General features: G+C 50.3%; 1 protein-coding gene across 1 annotated transcript in view; it reads left to right on the top strand.

The window, feature by feature from the left end:
• The window catches only part of LOC132502667 (uncharacterized), a gene marked incomplete at its 3' end in the record, with an annotated part of 59,733 nt that extends 51,467 nt beyond the window's left edge, over positions 1-8,266 (top strand). Inside the window, exons 5-7 of the mRNA XM_060118701.1 lie at positions 2,251-2,319; positions 2,828-3,332; positions 8,163-8,266. Of these exons, the coding sequence (XP_059974684.1) occupies positions 2,251-2,319; positions 2,828-3,332; positions 8,163-8,266 (678 nt within the window). The remainder of the gene's footprint in view (positions 1-2,250; positions 2,320-2,827; positions 3,333-8,162) is intronic.
• Positions 8,267-16,085: the final 7,819 nt, after the last annotated feature.

Below are 16,085 nucleotides of genomic sequence, written 5' to 3'. Positions count from 1 at the left end.
AGGGCAGGGCTGGTCAAATCACTGTCCCCCATCTACAGATGTGGAAACTGAGGCCCAGAGAGGGAAGGCAACTTGCCCAAAGTCACACAGCAGGGAGTTGGGGGATCCCCGTGTGCCTAACTCCTCCTCTAGGGCTGCCTTGCCTGCCCCCCACTGCCCTCCCCACAACAGTCCTCAGAGGAAAGCACAGACTGAGGCCCCCTTCTCCCTGGGGCGGGGGTGTTGTGGGCTCACAGAAAAGCCTCCATTCGCGGTATCTTCTGTCCTGGTGGCCAAACCCCTCTTTCTAGGTCTGCACCACATCCCCCCTTATCCTCCCCCGGCCAAGCCCTGGGGCTGTCACTTCCCTAATGTACCCACTTTACTTATTACCTTCAAGGAAGACTTCATCCAGGAGGCAAACACAGAACACCTGCTTCTGATGATTGAAGGCATCCTGCCTCCCTTGGATGCAAAGGGAGCCCCTGCAGTAACACACCATTAACCTCTGCCAGGGCTGCACAGCCCCCGACACCCCGACACGGTGCATCCCCGTCCCCGTCCCCGTCCCCGCAGGCGCTGGGCCCTGGGCAGTTTCTCACAGTGGCTAGTGCGCCGGCTCGGGACACACTATGCTTTGCATCCCGCTCTGCTGCTCACTAGGTGTCAGATTTCAATCCAGCCACCTGACCTCTCTGAATCTACTCTCCTTACCTATAAAGTGGGAATGTTACTTACATTCTCCAGAACTCAGTTTTCCCCTCAAAAAAATAGAGAAGTGAGTTCAATTATTTGTAAGCTCAGCAAGGACCTGGACCTTTTGCTGCTGTATCCCTGGCACCTCAAAAGTGGTAGGATGGGCTTCCCTGGTGGCGCAGTGGTTGAGAGTCCGCCTGCCGGTGCAGGGGATACGGGTTCGTGCCCCGGTCCAGGAAGATCCCACATGCCGCGGAGCGGCTGGGCCCGTGAGCCGTGGCCGATGAGCCTGCGCGTCCGGAGCCTGTGCTCCGCAACGGGAGAGGCCACAACAGTGAGAGGCCCGTGTACCGCAAAAAAAAAAAAAAAAACAGTGGATGACAAAATGTTTTTGTGAAGCCATCCACCTGCCTTCTTGCTCCCATGCCCTCCCTTCACTGGGCGAGGTAGCAGACAGGGCTTGCTGAGCTGTGCGACAAAGGCCCATCTGGCCCTGAGGCCCAGGGGCAGGGATGTGGGGATCAGGCAGAGGAGACTGGTGGGGCCCCTGCCATGTCCGCGCGGCCTGTATGATTCCAGCCACCCTGCGAGGGAGGGGCTGAAGCAGCCAGGGAAACTCACCTAACGGGGGTGGAGGCTGGTGAGAGCTGGGGAAGGAAGGGGATGAGCTTGGGAAACCGCGAAGTGGCCAGTCTGTGTGCACTTGGACGTGGGGCACGTCCCTGGGGGACCCTCCCTTTTCCCTCATTTTTCTGGAGCCCAGCACCAGGTGCCTCCACAGGCAAAGGGCTGAGACAGGGGCCGTTACACGGAGGAGTTATGGGTCTGAATGGCCAGTGGGAACCAAGCAGGACTCAGCTCCTCAGTCATCCCTGGGGCTGGGGATGACCTGAAGATGAGGAGAACATGTGTGTTTCCTCTCCTGTGAGATCAGGGGGGGCCTGGACCACCTCCAGGTCTCCCCCTCCCCCAAGATGCCACAATTCTCCTTACTCCTTTCGGGGTCCCTCTCCCCTCACAGAGCCCTTAGGGCAGCAAGGGGAAGGGCATGGCCCCCGGGGCCCCAGGGCCACACGTGGAGGGGCCTGCAAGGCCACCTGACTCCCAGTCCATGGCCAGTGGTCTTCCATGCACCCTGGAGAGTCAGATGTGAGGGTTCCTGCCTGCCAGCTCCCTCAGAAGGTGAGGGTGGTGGGCCTGTGCCTCGAGGGCCTGCACTTTCTCACCTCCTATCTGCACGTGGACAAACTGAACTTGGAATGGGAGGCGCCCAGAATCCACTGTACAGATGAGGAAACTAGGTCTTGGAGAGGTCAAGTCATTTTCCCAGGATCCTACAGGCAGGTAGTGTCAGAAGTGGGATCCAAACCCAGGTCTTGGTAGCTGCAGAGGCGGAGCCCTTGGTGACAGAGCCTGGACCCTGGCGGTGGCCTGCGCTCCCCTGCACCCAGAGAGCCCCAGCAGCGCCCAGCCCGCTCTGTACCCTGAACTGTGGGAGCAGCTTGGTCATTTCCCAAAGACTCCGCCTTTTCCCAACCCCAGGCCTCCACATCTGAGCAAACCCTGTCCCTGTAGTTCCTGACAGCCTACACGACTGTGGCTGACCTGGGCCTGGGGCACGCCTGGGCTCCGTCCCAGGACCAGGCACCCTGGGTCCCTGGGTGCCTCAGGGACCTAGCCCTGGGATTCTGGCCTTGCTCGTTCGTCTCATTGGCAGGTCTCTCCTGCTGCTTCAGAGCCCTCAGCTCCCCCAGACTCCCCAGGAGAGCAGGAATAGCCAGGCCACGCCTCCCAGAACACAAAATGCTCAACTCCACCAACAGGACAGCTGCCCAAAAGGCTGAGCCCATGCTGAGCAGAGCTGGAGGCCAGTGACCAACAGCACAGACGCCCCAGCCAAGCCCTTTCTCCACCCGAGGGGAGGGCAGGGCTGAGTGGTGGTGACCCCGCAGATCCCTTGGCCTGGTGGCAGCAGGAGGCAGTTGTCTCCAAACCCCACCCTTCCTTGATTGACAACCTAGCCCCAGCCAAAGACAACCCAATTTGTTGCATCTTCCCACACTTACAAAAGCACTAGGACGCTATTCCCGGGTTGGGCGGCCCGGGTCAGGGAGGGGTTTGTGGGTGAGCCCCGGGTCCCCCGCCCACTGAGGAGACGGATGGGGACGGGCTTCCTCTCACGGGGTTAGGCATAGACCTGACTAAGGTGCCAGCTATTCCACAGAGAAGAACGGTGGCATTTCTAAACCAATTTGTGGTGCACACTGTACAGTTCCTCAACCCCTTTTCTACAGTTTCTGAGGAGAAACTGGCAGACCTTTCTCTTCGTATCCAGCAAATTGAAACAACTCTCAATATTTTAGATGCAAAGTTGTCATCTATCCCAGGGCTAGACGATGTCATATTTGAAGTATCTCCTATAAGTGTCACTAGGATCACAAATGAAACACATTCTGAAACCACTTCAGAGCAATCACAGAACAGTTTACAAGACTCTGGACCACGGGAAAGTGAAGTAACACCAGAAAATATCTTAACTGTAGCCAAGGACATAAGATATGCCAGATATCTCAAAATGGCTCAAGTGGGTGTTCCAGTGATGGCAATAAGAAACATAATGATATCGGAAGGACTAGACCCAGATCTTCCTGAGAGGCCAGATGCCCCAGTGCCTGATGTAGAAGGTGAAAAAAATACAGAAGAGGGCTTCCCTGGTGGCGCAGTGGTTGAGAGTCCGCCTGCTGATGCAGGGGACATGGGTTCCTGCCCTGGTCCAGGAGGATCCCACATGCCGCGGAACGGCTGGGCCCGTGAGCCATGGCCGCTGAGCCTGCGCATCCGGAGCCTGTGCTCCGCAATGGGAGAGGCCACAACAATGAGAGGCCTGCGTACCATAAAAAAAAAAAAAAAAAAAAAAAAAAAATACAGAAGAAAGTTCAGACAGTGAATCTTCTTTTAGTGACTAAGCTTAATTTTGATAACAATTACAGATACATGTGTTGGTACACATTTACATTCTGTAAGAAAGAGAGCCTGAACTTTAACTCTTAGTCATAAAAGCATCAAATGGCTACATTTCCACCACCAAGCTTCCTCTGTGAAAAAAATAAATAAATAAAGCATTTATAATAAATAAAAAAAGAAAAGCACTAAAATCTTTAGCTGAGATACGTGTGCCTTGTGACTAGCAGCAACCTTCTACCAAGATGCGTGTGTGAGTGCATGTAGCCCTTCTCCAAAATCACATATATGCTCACCACCCCCTGCCTCTTCCAAGCAGTTCCTCGGAGCTCTCTGAGAGACTGTGTCCTGGGCTGTAGTCCTCGGTAACTAGGTGTTCCCTTGGAATTGATCTTTCCATGAAGAGCATGCTTTGGAGACATGAAATAACCAGCAGAGAGCCTTAAATGAGTTACACTTGTCGACTGAAATAAAAATGCACCACGTGAGAGCAGGTGCCCACGGTGAGGGGAACTCACACCCCTCCCTGAACAGCTGGGCGTAGGGGCAGCGCCAGCTCCGGATCAGAGGAGACCCCACAGGTCTATGCCGGGTCCCTCGGGCTTGTGCTGACTCACGGTGGCAGGGCCTGCCTCTCCACAGGCAAGGCTGGCAAGAGTTCCTAGTCTTCACATCTCCTGCCTGTGAGACCCCTCCTGCCTAAGAGCCAAATTGAGGCGGGAGAGGGGCCAGAAGCAGACATTTTCCAGACGTCTGTACTTTGCAGGGGAAACAAACGCTGTCCAGCTGGACCTGCTGATGTGAGATGCAACGTGGCCAGTGGGGAGGTCATGGCCCTTGGGCTCAGGCAGCCCCCGCTGTGGATCCAGGTTCTTTCGAGGTCTGTGACCCTGGCCAGGCACTCAGCATCTCTGGGCCTCAGCTGCTTCACCTGACACATGAGGCTAATAACAACTGCCTCTCAGGGACAGTTTTATTTTTAGAGTCAAATGAGATCTCCAACATGATGGCCAAAGCATGTGCCTCCATATGTCCATTACTTCATAAATCAATGACGAGGAAAATGCAGAGAGTCCGCTAGAGGTTTGGATAGTTGGCAATATACATTTCTACTTTTCTCCTCTCTTACCTCACCTTGGACCAGCTGACCTGGCCCTTTATACAGAACCCTCCTCTGGCCCAGGCATCTCTTCCATGCTGTCTCCCAGACTCTCTGTGTCATTCCCCGCTACTCTGACTCTGTCTCCAGACGCTTCCCACTCTTCCCTCTCCCTGCCTTTGGGACTGGACTCTCTCCAGTGCCCTGGGCTCATTTGCCCCACTCACATGTGAACTGCCCAGTTGGGAAGACCATGGTGAGGTCATCTCTGCCTTGAAACCAGGCGTGTGCCAGACCCCAAGGGAAGCTGTATGGGATATGGGTGTTGGGTTGCACGTCAGGAAGGGCACCCCTACTCCTCTGACCCCCACCTGCCTGACCCTTCACCAAAACCCAAGTCCAGTTGGATGGACCAGGAGCTCAGCTCACAGCAGGCACACCAGCGTTGCTGAGCATCCACAATGTGCTGGGAACTTTAGTTCACTCAGAACCTGGGGGTTCACAGCGGGTGTGCTCCTGGGCCGTATGGAAGCCAGGGTCTATCCGAAACCCTGTGATCAGTGTGCCTTGTATGGTAGTGAAGAGAGAGCTTCTCCACACAGCTTTTTTTTTTTTTTTTTTTTTACATCTTTATTGGAGTACAATTGCTTTAGAATGGTGTGTTAGTTTCTGCTTTATAACAAAGTCAATCAGTTATACATATACATATGTTCCCATATCTCTTCCCTCTTGTATCTCCCTCCCCTCCACACAGCTTTAATTGAGGAATTACAGGTTTCTGGAGGATGGAGTCAGGAGGCTTTGAAGACAGACCACCAGGAGGGTGAGGCTGGGGGTAGGAGTGGTGCTTGCTCAATGGCCAAAATTCACTCTGAGAGCAAAACCGTCCCTTTTTGTGGTGTCCATAGGCAGGGGTGGGGTGGGATCTACAGGCAAGCAGAGCTGTGGAATCAGAGAGACCAGTTGGGCAGCTTGGACATAATCCAGGCAGGAGGCAATGGTGGGAGCATAAATAAGCCTCCACATTGCAGAGTTGCAGTGAAGTTTGTCTAAAACCCCCAGCACCACTCCTGGCACATAGTAGGCCCTCAGGAGATGGTCGCTATTATTAGTAGTCCATGATGGAAATGACAGAGCTGACATATAATCTCTCAGCTGCCTGGCCTCGTGTCCCCTGGCCCAGGAGCTGTGTCCAGTCTCTTCAAGGAGATGAAAATGGCAAACTCAGGCTGCAAAGAGAATTTGCTGGTGATGAGTTGCAGAAAATTGGGTCTTTGCAGCAGTAGAGAAAGACCAGAGGGTGGGATTAGATAAGTGACAAACACCAAACTTTCACACATTCCCCATGTGCTCACACGGCACAGACCCAGAACATTTTGAAGGAAGGTAACCTTTAAAGGCTACGTTCTCTTTCTCAATTTAAATGAAGTAAGTGTAGGCACTGAAGTGCATATATGGTGACTGAATTGTCCCAGGTCAAACCCTTTCCTCCTATAATATATCCTCCAGATGGGACTTTAACGAGATGTACTTACATCATGCATGCTCTGTTCATAGGGGCAAGTGATCACATGCATTTCTTTTGGCTTGCGGCTAATGGGCACCTTCCATCTGCAAATGTGGCTTTTAAGTGTGTCTGTTTGGGGGAGGAGTTCTAAAAAGCAAAGACAGCCCCCCGGAGCAACTCAACCTCTGGCTTTTCAAAGGCAGTAGCTTCTGTTTGCTGGTTTTGTTCTTGGTGAATGTTTCTGGCAGAGAATTCAGAAGTGAGGTCAGAGGTCACCTCAATCTGAGCAGAGGCCTGGGTGGGGCTTGGGTCCTCGCAGAGCTGACCCAGTGATCTGGAACCTTTTGCTTCTACTCTCTGGGCTCACTTTCCCCAATGCATAAAATAGAGCCCTCAGGCCTGTTTGTGATTAAGGATCCTTCTGAGTCGAACGTGACAGTAAGTCCAAGTGAAAGTGGGATGGAGGATGGTAAACAGGCAGGGACTGGAGAGGTGGTGGGACTGGTGACCCTGCTGATGGGCTACCGTTGAAAGTCCTGCATTTACCACTTCAGTCCAGGACCAACTTCCAACCACCAGCCCCTGCATTTCTTGGCCCCGGGGGTGTTTTTTTTGTGTGTTTTTTTTGTTTTTTTTTTGCGGTACGCGGGCCTCTCACTGCTGTGGCCTCTCCCGTTGCGGAGCACAGGCTCCGGACGCGCAGGCTCAGTGGCCATGGCTCACGGGCCCGGCCGCTCCGCGGCATGTGGGATCTTCCCGGACCGGGGCACGAACCCGTGTCCCCTGCACCGGCAGGCGGACTCTCAACCACTGCGCCACCAGGGAAGCCCCGAGGGGGTGTTTTTTGATCACCAAATCCTACCCCAGTACCCTGTGTGGCAGAACTTTTTTGTCCCAGCATTAATGCCCCAGCCCTGGGAAGAGCCTTCGACCTAAGGCAGCCAACGGCGAGGTAGCTGGGACCTATGGTGACCAACGGCAAGGTAGCTGGTGTGTAAATACGCAGCCAGCTGTCCTGATGAGGGCCCCTTTCTCGTGCACGTGTGTGCAGCACTGCCTCCTGGTTTGAACACAGGCTTTTCTGGAGGGCTTCCCTTCCCCGGCTCATTTCGCCTCCGCCCTCAAGTGTTTCTTTTCACCTCCCAACTTAATTGCAGTCATTGAAGCCTTAAGTTCTGCTAACACGGGACCCAAAACTAAGATGACAACTGAGAGAGGGAGAAGAGCACAGACAAGTTCCAGGGTGTGGGCGCTCATCCCAATGGTGTGTTCAATTACTGGGAGCTCTTTGAGCTGTAGATTTACGATGTGTATGCTTTCCTCTGTGTGTGTTTTACATTTTACGATAATAATAATAATAACAGGGCTTGCCTGGTGGCGCAGTGGTTGAGAGTCCCCCTGCTGATGCAGGGGACGCGGGTTCATGCCCCGGTCCGGGAAGATCCCACGTGCCGTGGTGATGATGGTGGTACCCGCCTTATGGGGCTGTTGTGAGGGCAAGTGAGATGGTGCTCGGGACACACAGGGGACATGCCTGGCATAGAGCATCTATGATCACAGTGATAGCTTCCTCCCCTGTGGTGCTCACTGCATTGATCCTCCTGGCAGGCCTTAGATGGATGTGCGATCATAACCCTTAACAAAACATGCCGTGGTCTCCAGTTTGCTGGTGAGAAAAAGAAGACTCAGCAGAGTGGAGTCATTAACTAAAATCACAAGATGACAGCTAACAGAGTCGGATCCCTTCATCTTTCCTGTGCATTCTATCCACCCCGATTTTCTCCTTTGCTTCTTCCTTTGTTTTCTTTTTGACTCATTTGCTTCTGTCCATTGTATAGATCAAATATCCTTCATTACCTTTCTGCTTCTATTGGTTGCAAAAGTCTGCACCCTATTTCTCTCCATTTATTAATTACCTTAAAATGAAATGTGGGGCTTCCCTGGTGGCGCAGTGGTTGAGAGTCCCCCTGCTGATGCAGGGGACGCGGGTTCGTGCCCCGGTCCGGGAAGATCCCACGTGCCGCGGAGCAGCTGGGCCCATGAGCCGTGGCCGCTGAGCCTGCGCGTCCGGAGCCTGTGCTCCGCAACGGGAGAGGCCACAGCAGTGAGAGGCCCGCGTACCGCAAAAAAAAAAATATAATAATAAAAATAATAATAATAATAGTAACAGGGCCCTTTCTACTGAGATGCCGTGAATATGCTGGGGGTATGGCGGTGGCAGGGACATCCAATACATAGAGTACAGTCATAGAGTAGTGAATTTTGTCAAATGATGTGTGGATGAATGAATTTATTAGAAAACACATGAACTGTTGAGTAAATGAATGAACCAAAGAATCATGGAATAAGTGCATGAACGAAGCGATGAATGAATGAGCACCATCAGGAGTGAGCGAATGAATGATCCAAGGAAAGAAAGGATGTAAGAAGAAATCCCTGGTGACTGTGTGAGGAGCTGGGTGCCCAAATGGACAATGGAAGGAAGGACGAGTGGATGAAAGGACACGCATGGGAGTAGAATGAATGAATGAAGTAACACATAAATGAGCATGTGGAGAAACCAGTGACAGACCAACAAATGAATGAAAAAAACCTGAAGAAGCGAGTGAATGAATGGACATAAAAGTCTAAGAAACAGTAAGCAAATAAATAATTATATAAATGTTTAAGTGCATAAATGATTTGATATGTTCTGGCTGCACATGAGGGGGAAGTAATTTGCACAGCAAAAATCTCTCAAGTCTGTGACAGCATCTCCACTCAGACACCTGGGGCCAAGGTCTTAGAAAATCAGCATGTTCTCAGAGAAATTTCCAAAAGTGACTTCAGTTTGGATTTAACAGAAACATTTTTAAGCAAATATCTTTGATGTAACGGACTGGGCCACTCCCCAGAATAAACCCTGGGTTAAGCGGGAAGAGCTAGATGGAATTGGCTACATTGTTTTCACAATTAGGTCACAGATAATTACCTATTAAGGAGCAAATCCCCAGCAGGATTTTAATAATCACTATTTAAATAACACATTTTCACTGTCTCCTTACAAATTAACCTCTGGAGTTGTAATTATTTTCTGCATGGGAAAGTTTGCTATGTGGCTTGGGAATGAGGAAGGGGGTTGGCATTGTCACCGTGATTGTCCCCTGAGACCCCGAGGCCAGGTGATTCTGGGGACAGAGCGCAGGTTTGGAGAGACCCAGGTCCAGGATGTCAAGCAAGTCCCTCCCCCAATCTGGGCCACCTCGGTCAGCTTCCCTGAGAAGTGAAGATGGTCTCCAAATGCCCAAACTCCCTGGGTATTCAGGGAGCTCTCACTACAGACCCAGGTCAGGGTCAGAGTTAGTCACCCCCAACTGTTTCCCCACAGCTCAGGTGTATCCTCATCACAGGGTAACAGCGTCTCCATTTCTCCCCCACTGACTGAGGGCAGGACCCATCTGGTCCTCAGCACGTGCTCAGCTCCCAGCCAGGGCCCGCACACAGTAGATGCTCAGCGAACACTGGGGGAGGAATGCATGGATCTTGCTGTGCAGTGTGGGTTTGAGAAGCCACTCAGTCCCTTTCAGAACTATGACGTTTGATGAGCAGGCGGCCTCTCACCACATGCTCACAGAGCTTCTCACGGTGGCCCCGTCACTGACGCTCTCCCAGGTGTCACTCCTTCCCTGGACTCCACCTGCGTCTGCCCATCTCGGCCACTCCCCCTCTCCCTGTGCACTGCCTCTAGCACCTGGTGGGCCTGAAAGTATGGAAACTGGTGTAATTGTGCACAGAGTGAGAATCAATGAGTTTTGATGCGGGGCTGGGGCTCTGCCCTGATCAAAGTGCATGAGGGCTAACGTGTCTCTCGGTCCCCACACTGACCCTGACCCGGTGCCACCGGCATTGATGAGAGGTCAGCATGGGGTCTGACCCCCACAGGGATGGGAAAGACCTGTGAAGTTCCCCATGAGCACCTGGATGGCGTGGAGGAGCCGGATGGAGGATCCAGGTCCCTGACAGTGACCTGGATGCCACCCCTGCTGTACAGCGTGTGGATTGAACGCTGTGTATTTGCACCTGGGATTCTGGAATTTCTTCCTGCTTCCAGACGTCTGCTTCCCTAAAGAGTCCATCTCACTCAGACTGTCTCTTTCTGTCTAAGGTGTTGGAAACCGCACCTGACGAGGTTCCATCTGCCGGTGTGATGGACAGTCCATCATCCCCTTGTCTCTGTCTGACCCTCCTGACCATTTGGGTGACAGCCAACCCCTCCCCCAATCAGCCCTGATGGAACTGGCCACGGGGGCAGGAGGAGAAGACCAGCCGAAGAGGGAGGCCGAGCCGATCACAAAGACCTGAACTCCGTGGGGAGGAGTGCGGACTCCCTCCTATCAGGAACGAGGAGCAGGTGGGAAGGGCACAGCAGTGAGTTCCATGCAGCTGAGCTGAGAGGCACCTTCGTCCAGGGGATCAGGAACCTGGAGGGGATCCCTGGTCAGCCCAGGTAATCCGCAACCACAAGTTACCTTGGGGTATGTCACCTGTAGGACCCCCACCAGTTCCAGGACCTACCTGTCTACCAGCTCAGCTGATGGTACTGAGCACAGAGAGCAAGTGACCATCCGGCCGGTCACCTCCACGGGCTCTGCCTGGCAGGGCTGTTCTGGCCAGACTCCTCCACGCCTCCTGCTCTCCCGCAGCAAGTCCAGCCTCACAGGGGCAGCCCTAGCAGGTGCCCTGGGAACTGGACCAAGGGATCCCTGCTCACCTTTCCAGGATGCCAAGGACACCCCCAGGCTGCCTCTGGGTTGGGGAACAACAGGTGGCCAGACAGGCAGCTGAGAATCCTCTTATATTTGCTACATTCTTCACTTTGTTCTTGATCATCACAAATTGCCCTTGGAGACAGAGGAAGAAGTTATAAAAATGAAAGGAGAAATAGGCAACAGTGACTCCCGTGAAATGAGATCAAGTTTCCTTCTACACAACTAAACATGAATAGTTAAAGCATCCTTGTCACACGATGCACTGACTGCTGTTAGGGAAGATTATTTGATAATGAAAGGACTGGGGGTTTCTGGATATTTAAGGAGCAAAGAACCAGGGGCTTCAAAGTCAGACAGACCCAGATTTGAGTCTCAGCACATCCACATCCTCAAGCAGGTTTCACCACACTTTCCAAAGCCCATCGTGTAATTTCTTAAGTGGGAGATGGTGCCTCTCTCTCAGGTATAAATGAAAGAACTTGGGTACAAGAGCACAGCACCTGGGAACACTGCAAACATTCAAACCATGGCTGTTGCTGTTATCGACTACATGAAGAATGAAGACAAAGCAGAGGTTGTCTTGGGAGAGATGCTTCCTTCCTTTGTCCCTTTGGAAATCTCCTTCTTGGGCTGTTTAACTAATTTAATAATCTCTTATTCTTCTGATAAAATAAAGCTCGACTGCAGAAAGCTTTATCATCAAAGGAAAAAAGAAAAAAGAAGATGCTCACACTGCAATGTCCATAAAAATCCATTTCTTACGCAAGGTCCCTGGTTGCAAAGAGGCGAAGGGAAGCCCCTCGCCCCTGCCTGTGTCCCCTGCACTGAGGACAGGTCGGGCAGAGTCTCGTTGCATCCCTACAACTGCTGCAGGGGGGCACCATCCTCCCATCCTGCAGGTGAGGAAACCAAGGCTCAGAGAGGTGATGTCACTTCAAGGTCAAATGGTGTCACCTTCCTACACACCTGCCAGGTGAGACCCAGCAGGAACCAAATTCCCTGCTCCACGGAGCTGGCGTTATGCTGGGGGGCACAGGCCATAGGGATGAAGTCGTAGTACGTGTCAAGTGGTGATCAGTGGGAAGGAGAAAAATCAAGCTCGATGTCAGACGGCCTTGTTTGTTCTAATGAAGCACCTGCCCATGTCCTGCAGCCTTGAGGCATCTCAGAGCTGCTTCCTGCTAGGGAGGCTTCTGGGTGTGAAGAACACTCTTATGGGAATAATGGGTGCGTGGAGTAGGACCAAGGACCCTTCCTTCCTTCCTTCACTCATTCACTCCTCGCCCATAGCCCAGACCGGCCCTGGTGTAAGTCTGTGGAACCAGGCCCCCCAGGCCCCATCCTGGGGCTCACACTCCAGCTGGGGCCCTGATCCTATGAGTCAGATCAGACCAGGAGGTCGTGCCAACTCCGGCCTGTCTCAGTCCCTGGTCCCTTGTCTGTACGATGCAGGCGATAACAGCGCTTATTGACCTGTCACCCACCCGTGCTGGGAATGTGCTGAGGGTTCATGTGCTTCGTCTCTGCCCAGCCTCACAGCCGCCCTGCGCTCCCACAATGCACAAATTAGGAAACCGAGGCCCAGAGAGGTGACATCAGCTGCACGATCTGAGTCAACAAGCGGTTTCAGGGTTAGAGGACCCAAGTGTGTGTCCAGGCTCGGCCATTCCCCGGCTGTGTGACCTCAGCAAGCCTCTTGCCACCATGCCTGTGTCCTCACCAGCAAAGTGGTGATGATGGTGGTACCTGCCTTATGGGGCTGTTGTGAGGGCAAGTGAGATGGTGCTTGGGACACACAGGGGACATGCCTGGCATAGAGCATCTATGATCACAGTGATAGCTTCCTCCCCTGTGGTGCTCACTGCATTGATCCTCCTGGCAGCCCTTAGATGGATGTGCGATCATAACCCTTAACAAAACATGCCATGGTCTCCAGTTTGCTGGTGAGAAAAAGAAGACTCAGCAGAGTGGAGTCATTAACTAAAATCACAAGATGACAGCTAACAGAGTCGGATCCCTTCATCTTTCCTGTGTTGTCTATCCACCCCGATTTTCTCCTTTGCTTCTTCCTTTGTTTTCTTTTTGACTCATTTGCTTCTGTCCATTGTATAGATCAAATATCCTTCATTACCTTTCTGCTTGTATTGGTTGCAAAAGTCTGCACCCTATTTCTCTCCATTTATTAATTACCTTAAAATGAAATGTGGGGCTTCCCTGGTGGTGCAGTGGTTGAGAGCCCGCCTGCCGATGCAGGGGACACGGGTTCGTACCCCAGTCCGGGAAGATCCCACATGCTGTGAAGCGGCTGGGCCCGTGAGCCATGGCCACTGAGCCTGCGCGTCCGGAGCCTGTGCTGCACAACGGGAGAGGCCACAGCAGTGAGAAGCCCGCGTACCACAAAAAAAAAAAAAAAAAAAAAAAAGAAAAAAAAAAAAAAGAAATGTGTACTTATTTAGACTTAATACAGTTTAAAGCTAATCAACATCTCTGCCCTCCCTTTGAACAACACCAATATCATCAAATACCTTAACTCTAATCTCCCATCTTAATGTTGGTTTTGTCTAGTGCTATGATTCCATCTTCTTTTTCTACTTCTCTCAACTTAGTTATTACTATTATTGTTGTCAGTTTTCCTCTTGCTTCATATAGGCAATAAGCAATTAGATTTATCCCAAGTGCACAAATATTTCTACATGCTTTTCCTGCTTTCATCCTATTCCTTCCTTTTAAGCTCAATGTCTTTCTTTCTGAAGTGATACTTTATTCATGCTTTTAGTAAGATCTGGTAAATTCTCTCAGTTTTTAATCTGAAATATCTTTTTTTTTCTTTATCAATTTTGAGTGATGGTTTACCTAGAACTAAAATTCTCCTTTGGTAGGTAGTTATTCCACTTGGCACCAAAAATAGTATTCCAGTGTTTTCTGGTCTCTATTGTCACCATGGAGTAGTCAGATGTCTATCTATCTTTCTCAACTGATCCTTTCTTTCTCTGGTTGCCTTTTATAAAATATAAACTTGTTTTTAATGTATATCCAGGGGTCCCTCATGCTCCCTTCCATTCACTACCATTCCACCAGTTCTAACCAGTTCTAGCATTATAGATTGGTTGTTTCTGTTTCAGAACTTTTTATAAATGGAATTATACAGTATGTTCTCATTTGTGTCTGTTTTTTTCTTTCTTCTCAGCATTATGTTTGTAGTTGTAGTTTATCAATTCCTGTTGACGTAGATACAGGTATAGATATAGGTATCAGTAGATCAAGAAGTAGATCTAGGTCTAGATATAAACATAGATTTTTTTCAAGGCCTTCTGAGGATTCATAGGGCTTCTTGAATCTGAAAATCATCTTTCCATAAATTCTGGAAAATTCTGGGTTCTTATTGATTTGATTATTTCCTGTTTCATTCCTTGTTTTCTTGTATTCTAGAACCCCATTTCATGTATGATGGATCATATTATTCCAGTCTAATATGTCTTCATCTCACTTTTGTATTGTCCACCAATTTACTTTTCTGATCTATATTCTGGGTAATTTCCTTTTGTCTACATTCCTGTTTACTTATTTTCTCCCTAGCTTTGCCTCATCTGCTACTTTATTCATTCATTGAGCTTTCATTTCAAAGGTTATAGATTTCATTTTTAGGGAAATATTTTCTTTTCCAATATGCCTGCTCCTTTTTTCATAGTATTTGGTTCCATTCGTATGGTTTTTTAAAGACCATTTTTTTAAGACCAGTTTTAGGTTCACAGCAAAAGTGAGAGGAAAGTAAAGATACTTCCCGTATCGCCTCTGCTCCGCCCCCACACGTGTAGCCTCCTTTGTTGTCAGTGCGCCCCTCCTAGAGTGGTACCTTTGATGAACCTACAGTGATAAATAATAAACATCAAATTCCACAGTTTACATTAGGGTTCTTAGTGTTGTACATTCTATGGGTTTGGACAAACATATAACCACAGGTATTCACTATTATAATAACACACAGATAGTTTCATTGCCCCCAAAGTCCTCTGTGACCCACCTATTCATCCCTCCCGCAGAATGATTTTGATTCTTTCTTTTATGTCTTTATTTTAAACATACTTATCTTTTAGAGTTTCCCTTGGAATCATTCTATTATTTGAGGTTCTTTAGATTCTCTTCCTATTCTTTTTTGTCTGCTACTTCTCATGCATTATGTCCATTCTTCACTTGTCTTCGAATTTTGGGTTTTGAGCTCCTCTTCATTGGGGCCTTATCTGTGGGAATCCTCTACAGCCTGAGTGAAGGGTGTGGCCCACTGAACTATTCTGGATTGGCTACTTCAGATGCTCCAGAAGTATCATCAGCCTGGCACCAGTTATGGATTAGCTCCTTGGCTTCTAAGTTCAGAAATCAAACTTATGGGGTAAATTAAAACCCTCAGCCCAAGGGAGGTGCAGGTCTATTTACAAATTCCCCAGAGAACCCTTTGTTGTTGCTCTACCCAGGGTCCAGACAGAGACAGATACGCTTCCCTGCAATGGAATTTCCTCCTAATGGAATTTTTTTCTAATATACTCTTTCACTGAGGGTATAGCTCTTCAAATGTCCCAGCTCTATATGGGGACCAAATATCCAAATTCTGGGTACCCGTGGGCATGAGGCCTTGTTTGCCCTGTGAGAATGTTATGTCTGAGCGCTCAAATTACCAAGACTCACAGTCTCACTCCCACCCCCAGCATGGCAGCTGCTACCCCAGTTCATACACTTGCCACCCTGGTTGTCCATTCCTCTCCACTCCCTAGGGATGTCCCTGTCCTTTTTGCTATATTTGATCAAATGTTTCTAGGGTTCATAGAGGGAAGGTTTTCAGGGGAAGGAGTTAGAAGCCAGTCTGTGAGATGGGTCTGTCCCCTGCCCCACCCACTGTGGGCCCATCTGTACTGAGTCTGAGGATCCCATGTGGTATCTGGAGCAGGGGTCCAGGAGGCAGGTGGGTTTATAAATCAGGGCTCAGCAAATGGGGCTGAATGTAGACACAAATTTGGAGTACAGCAGATGTGTTCATTAACATCTTTGGGAACATGCCGGTATCCACATGGATGTGTTTGTGTGTCTGTTCCTTTGCCTATGC

Source organism: Mesoplodon densirostris, chromosome 2 (assembly GCF_025265405.1).
Source record: "Mesoplodon densirostris isolate mMesDen1 chromosome 2, mMesDen1 primary haplotype, whole genome shotgun sequence".
NCBI lineage: Eukaryota > Metazoa > Chordata > Mammalia > Artiodactyla > Ziphiidae > Mesoplodon > Mesoplodon densirostris.
The sequence above is the reverse complement of the archived record's forward strand: the minus strand, read 5'-3'. Positions and strand labels throughout refer to the sequence as shown.